General features: G+C 46.4%; 1 protein-coding gene and 1 pseudogene across 2 annotated transcripts in view; both read right to left on the bottom strand.

Annotated features, from left to right (window-relative positions):
- Positions 1 to 2,093: 2,093 nt before the first annotated feature.
- RFFL (ring finger and FYVE like domain containing E3 ubiquitin protein ligase) overlaps positions 2,094 to 6,352 on the bottom strand; it is a 48,891-nt gene continuing 44,632 nt past the window's right edge. For both annotated transcript variants that reach the window (XM_014467326.2, XM_023743387.1), the window contains exon 7: positions 2,094 to 4,744. In XM_014467326.2, the coding sequence (XP_014322812.1) occupies positions 4,563 to 4,744 (182 nt within the window). In that variant the 3' untranslated portion in view covers positions 2,094 to 4,562. The remainder of the gene's footprint in view (positions 4,745 to 6,352) is intronic.
- On the bottom strand, positions 5,653 to 5,868 carry LOC111823083 (annotated as a pseudogene).

Below are 6,352 nucleotides of genomic sequence, written 5' to 3'. Positions count from 1 at the left end.
ACCCTTTTATGTAATGATGTTTACTTTGAATTTATATTAGTTCACACAAACACTCTATCCATGCTTTTGTTCCGGCCCTCCGGTCCAGTTTAAGAACCCATTGTGGCCCTCGAGTCAAAAAGTTTGCCCACCCCTGGGCTAGGAACTGGCCCTAAATCATGGAGTTACCTTAAAGAGTAAGTGAACTCAAGGTAAGTTCTGAAAGCACTTAGCACAGCCTCGCTGAGTAGGGAAAATCAACAGTGGCATGCGTGTTCAAACCCTACCCAGGAGGGGCCTGGCTCTAACCACTTCCACAGCCTCTTGCCTGTGTGACAGCTCACACTGGTCTGAATGCAGCTCCTCAGGTGGCCATCTGGTTCTGCACTGGCTCCTGTGTTCGCAGGCTTGCTGCCTTCTGAGAGTCAGTTCCCTTTTTTCATATTAAGCTAGTAGGCTGGTGTGTCCTCCCCTGTAAGTTAGGTGAATAGGACTCAACCTCTGGAACTTTTGTCTGGGCCTGTAGGTTGAGAACCACTCCCTCCCACCCAGCCCCACTCTGGTTTGCTCAATGAAGGCAATATACTGCTGGGAGGCTGTTTGCCAGTCAGCTTGGAGGCCAACTTTAACCTGATGGACCTGGGTCTCCACCTGCTGATTAAAATGTGTGGGGAGGAAGTAGCAGGAGGGGGAGGTGCTGCCTTGTCTCTGGCTCAGGACATTGGGTGGTTTTGAATAGGCACCATTCAGTCTGGCTTCAGTATTGGGAATAAGACACCCTTTTTATTCTACCCTCAGTGGAGACAAAAGCTGATCCTCTGAGCACTGACCTACATAAATTTCCACCCCCCTCTCCAGCCTCCAGGCCAAACAACTGGACAGGGCAGCAGAACGAGGCACTCCCCTGGAGAATTTGCCAAAGGACACACCACTGCCCTTTGGCCCAACTGACCAGCCTCAGCCCCACCTGTCCTTACTGGGTGCTTACACTCAAGGCGCAGCCTCACAGCTGAGGGGTGTGCTTGCTGGGTGTGCTCTTCCATTCCCTGTTTAAAGAGTTTTCCTTCCAGTCTCTGACATGAGATTTTTCTGAGCTGCTGAGATTACACCATATATACGATTTTGTATCCTTTCATGTATTTCCATAGACCTTGAGCCTTTGTAAGCTGTTGCTTGGCAGCAGATAGAGGTCATCACAGTGCTCAACGGGTCAGCAGCCCAGAACAATGAGAACAAAAGGCTGTGACTCAGCCTCAAGCCTTTACACACTGGACAAGTCTCCTCAGTCACAGGGCAGAGCTGCACACAACCTAGCTCTCCCAAAGGCTGCATTCTCACGAGTCCCCTCCCCTGGGCACTTGATCAAGGAGGTGTTTGCAGGCCTGTGCACACACAGCAGTCTGTCCACAAGGCTGGGCCAACCTTAGCCTCTCCAACTACCACAGCTGTATTTCCAAAAGCCACCATCTCTCAGGGTCACATGAAGACTTGACACACTTGCTGTCCTCAGACTCCTTTCTATACATATCACCTTTTTAAAATTTATTTTTATTGATTTCAGAGAGGAAGGGAGAGAGAGAGAAACATCAATGATGAGAGAATCGTCGATTGGCTGTCTCCTGCATGCACTCTACCTGCACGCACTCTACTGGGGATCGAGCCCCCAACGAGGGCATGTGCCCTGACAGGGAATCCAATCGTGACCTGGTTCATAGGTTGCCACTCAACCACTAAGCCATATCGGCCAGGTTATATGTATCTTTAAGGCCCATCTCTCACTAAATCAGTGGCAATGTTTGATCTCACTGCTTCATATTTGGTCTTATGATTGGTCCCTTTTCTACCCAGCTCCATCCTCATCTAGGCTTTCCCAGGCCTCTCCCCCATAGTAGTGAGCTCGCAAACAAGTCACAACAACACTTCAGCTTCAGTTTCCTCCCTTGTCTGTCGAACAGGGCTATCTTGACCAAAGCCACAAGACATGAGCCAAGCATCTCCAACAATAATGCGGTCTCAAGTGCATACCTGTGTGCAAACGCCTGGGATTAGCTTGTTGGTTGATCAACTCTTGTCAATCTTAACTATCAGATCTCTGGCAGCCTCACACCAGATCGGACAGGCATCTATAATGAAACTTTATTACAAAATTAAAAAGCAGAGATCTGTAACAAAAAATACACATTTGGGTTTGTATTACACCCAAGTCTGAGAGAATCTTAATATAAGCCACTTGAAGTAACACATTCACATCCAAAAAATTTCAACAAATTTATACAATATTATTGAGCACTAATTCCTGTACAGCTTATTCTTACTAGTTTGGATACAAGTATTCAAACATTATGAACCAGTCAGCTCTTGTTTTAAAAGTCTCAACTGAAGTTTCTCAATCACAGCAAAAGCCAAGAAATAACTGGAAGAATCATGTTTCCATGATAAAATTAAGACCAAAGATCCATGAGGGGCTGGAAGGAGTATTCAAGGATAAAAATCAAGTTTTCTACCTACATTAGTAACTAAAACGGGATCCTGGAATTCCCAACTTTTATTTGGTGTAATAAGATAGAACAAAAAGAAAAAATCAGGGTTGCTTGACACTATTTTTCTTAAGTGAAAACCGTCACCAAAAGAGGTTAGAAGACTTAAAGGCAAGTTCTTTCTCCAAAATGAGTAAATGACATCAGTTCTAATTCTTACTGAGGTTTCAAACCATCACCATATTATCTTTAACTCATGTTAGGAGGGAAATTGGGAGGCAGGGGAAGGTAAGGCCTGAGCAAGTTTTAAGTAGGAAGAGAACCAGCTTCTACCCTGAAGTTATTGCTAGAGGTTAACTGAGTTGCATATACATAGACCTGCTTCACAATGGAACTGAGTAGCTGAATCCTTTGCTAAACTGGCAGGCATTGTAAACTATAGTATTGACTGTCCAGCAGAAAAATGTCTTCACAGGGAAATCTCCATTCCCCCAGTTCCTACAAAGGCTATGGCCCAGAATTAAATCATCAGGACTTGGTATAATGTCAAGGTAAGTGGCCCAGTGTTTAGCTGACAACTACTTGATGAAATTTGGTTTTCCCACAGGGGATTGATTAGTGGTTGATGATGGAGGGAAAGCCAAGCATGTCTGTACCAATAAATAGGTCCTCTTAGAGGTTTTCCACTGCTCTCCAGAGTTACAATTGGTTCTTATCTTTGCTGCACTGGGGAGGGGAGGGGTGTCTGCCCTTGGGTGTTTAGGGTTTGCATAGATCATCCATTGGTAATGGCAGCACACACAGCTCCTCAGAGCATGTATGTTTGTGCTTGGCCAAGCTGGTCCAGCGAACTTTTCTTTAGCCCTTTGGTTCTCCCAGTGCTGTAAGCGCCTAAGAGGGCTCGAGAACACGACCTACTCATTGCACAATCCTTCCTAGAGCCCAGAGAATGCTTCTTCCTCACCTACCCCCAAATCAGTAGACTGAGAAGGGAAATAGGAGGAGGGAGTCCCCACCAAGCTGGGGAACGAAGGCTTCCAGCTATCTGCTCAAGGGCTGAAACCAGCCTCACTCAGTGCCTCTGATACCTCGAAGGGGCTCTGTGTCTCACAGATTTGGTCCCAGGAACTTATGAGAAGTCTGGCTAGAGAAGAGCCAGGCTCTTTGCCTAAGTAAGTCTCGATGCCTTGAGTGAGACCATGTTTAAACCTTGTGGGAAAGAGAGGGACTTCTTTCACAGAGGGAAAGGGTTTAGAACTGGTCTGTTGGAGAAATTGAAGTTAAGCAAAAAGCCTTTGATTCCACCCAACACTTTCCCTTTTCTCCAACTAAAATGAAGGAGGTGCTAAGTCGGCCTCAAGAGAAGCAGAGATGATCCAGGCACCATCTCACAGAGACACGAACTTCCCAGCAGTTTGGGAACCAGATGTTTCGTTGGCTCCCAAGGTCAGGTTGGGAGACAGACAGCTAATCCCAGCACTGAAGCAAGCAGCTCTTAATGACTTGGAAGTTTTTCAATAGCATTTGTGTTTCATTTTTCACCAGAGAGAAGTTGACTGGTCCAAATTCTGTCCTAGGGAGAATCATTATTGGTCTAGTAAGCTAACATCTTTTTGGTCTAAGGAAACAAATGGATTTTAGGCAATGTAGCAAGAAACCTTAGCAAAGGTAGGTTAAAGCAGAGAAAGCTAGTGAAACCAGAAATAAATCCCAATGTGCTGGGGAGGAAGAGAACCATTTCTACCAGGACTTCTGATTGGTGAAACACAGCCAGCAGCTTAGGAGGTGGGGCACAGGAGGAAAGGGAGAAGATACGGACCAAGTTCTGGAAAGTCCTCTCTCCATCAGTGATCATCACCCAAGATCACTGAAATGGGACTTGCCCAAGCGATCGACACCAGTCCTCACCGCCTCAGGCTCTGCCAGCCAGGAGGGGCACCTCGTGGCAAGACAGGCAGCTCAGAGGTGACAGCATCTTTGCTTGCCCTGGTCTTGGGAACACTGCAGGTTTTCTTGTCAGCCTGCCCCTCTGCAAGCTGCCAACCCTGAGCCCAGAAACCTCGCACTGTGTCCCTGTAAGGCACTGAAGAAGCCGGTACCAAGCCCTCAGGACCGGAAGACGTGCACGGCTCGGACCACATACTGCCGACAGATGGGACACTCGTTCATACGCTTGCCACACTTGGTACAGGTCACCATGTGGCCACACTCCAGCAGAACACAGTCAATGGGTGAGTCCATGCAGATCCTGCACAGGTTCTCCTCCAGGCTGGGTGGCACTGCTCCCCCTGGACAAACACAAGGCAGGAGAGGGGCAGAGTAAGTGTGTGGAGGTGGGAGAGCACAGGCACACTATGAACAAATCCTAAATCCACACACCGCCCCTCAAATAGGACTCCAAGGGACCACTCCTCCAGTAACCAATTCCAGTTGCTCTAATCCACACCTCCACAGACCAGGCTTTAGATGTGAAGAACAAAGTATCTGTAGATCAAATACCCCCCAGAACAGGAGAACTAAATAAGCCAAGTCCTCAAAGCTCAAAAGAAATCATTTTCAGACAATTGATGCTGTAATACAGAGAGTCAATGGCACTTAGGGACTCATTATCCTCTGAGGCAAAACATGCTGAAAAGATAAAAAATGGTTCAGAAAAGTTTAGGTATAAATGCAATTGTAATGAGTGATTAAGGATCGCAAGACTTATCTGTAAGCATATCCCCAATTTAATAAAGCCAAGGACCAGGGGGCCCCCTGTGCTATCCACAAACTCCCCCCGCCTCCCAGGCTTCCTCAGAAACTTCCTCGTACAAGAGCCCAACAGATCACACAGGTCCCTCTTCTGGCTGCACCCACAGGACTGTATGCTAACCTCCATGAATGCTCAGCGCACTGGGTTAGAATGTCTGAATTTGCCTATTTATCTCTCCCACTACACTGTGAGTTCCTTAATTCAACAAATTCATTCCATTTCTACAATTACATGCTTAGCATTTGCTATGTGCTCTGAGGTCAGGTATTCATCTTTGAATCCCTAAAACACCAGTCATGTGGTAGGTGTTCTCAAAATGTCTAATAAATTAACATCTCCCCAGGGAATAACAGCTCACACTTACGGAATGCTTGCAGGTACCAGATAAGGACGGTCCTGAGAGCTTTGCATATTTTAACTCATTGAATCCTCACAAAATTACGAAGTACGTTCTCTTACTACTCATTTTATATATGAAGCAACTGAGGCCAGAGAGTTACGTGGCTTGTCCAAGGCACACATCTGCTAAATAGAGAAGCCAGAATTCAGATCCCAGGGGGCCCTCTGGGCAGTGGCCTAGAGGCAGGGACTACCACGATGGTATTAAACTGATAAGGACAGATACTACACTTGATCTTAGCCAAAAGGCCGAGAAGCGATAATGGTATTAAATGCTCAGTGCATAGAGTTCCTAACAGCTCACCCTCTTATCTGAGTGGTGAGATACAGTGGGCATGGCCAGTATCCTAGTTTAGCTGCACAAACAGAAAAACCTTCATGTCCAAAACCCCAGACACCCCAGGCAGGTAGTCTGAACGAGGTAGCCATAAATAGGGAACTGGACTGACCAATCACCTCTACCATTCCCAAAAGGCTCTGTTGCTTCTGCACTTTCTTTTCCTGTTTCCTGGACTATTCAAAAAGTTAGGAAACACTTGCAGTGGGCTGGCTATGAAAGGTCATGAAACCTACTTACCCATTTGAGGAGCTATTAGCCCTAACAAGGAAGGTTTGGAAAGGGCTGAACTACACAAATACCTAAAGTGAGCAGGAATAATTTACAGAATTTCATCACTGACTACTTCTCTCAGGAATAACAATAAACTCATCAACGCAGGGAATCAGAAAAAGAAAGGAAGACACC

Source organism: Myotis lucifugus, unplaced genomic scaffold, assembly GCF_000147115.1.
Source record: "Myotis lucifugus unplaced genomic scaffold, Myoluc2.0 scaffold_387, whole genome shotgun sequence".
Lineage (NCBI taxonomy): Eukaryota > Metazoa > Chordata > Mammalia > Chiroptera > Vespertilionidae > Myotis > Myotis lucifugus.
This window is presented reverse-complemented; position numbering and strand designations above follow the sequence as displayed.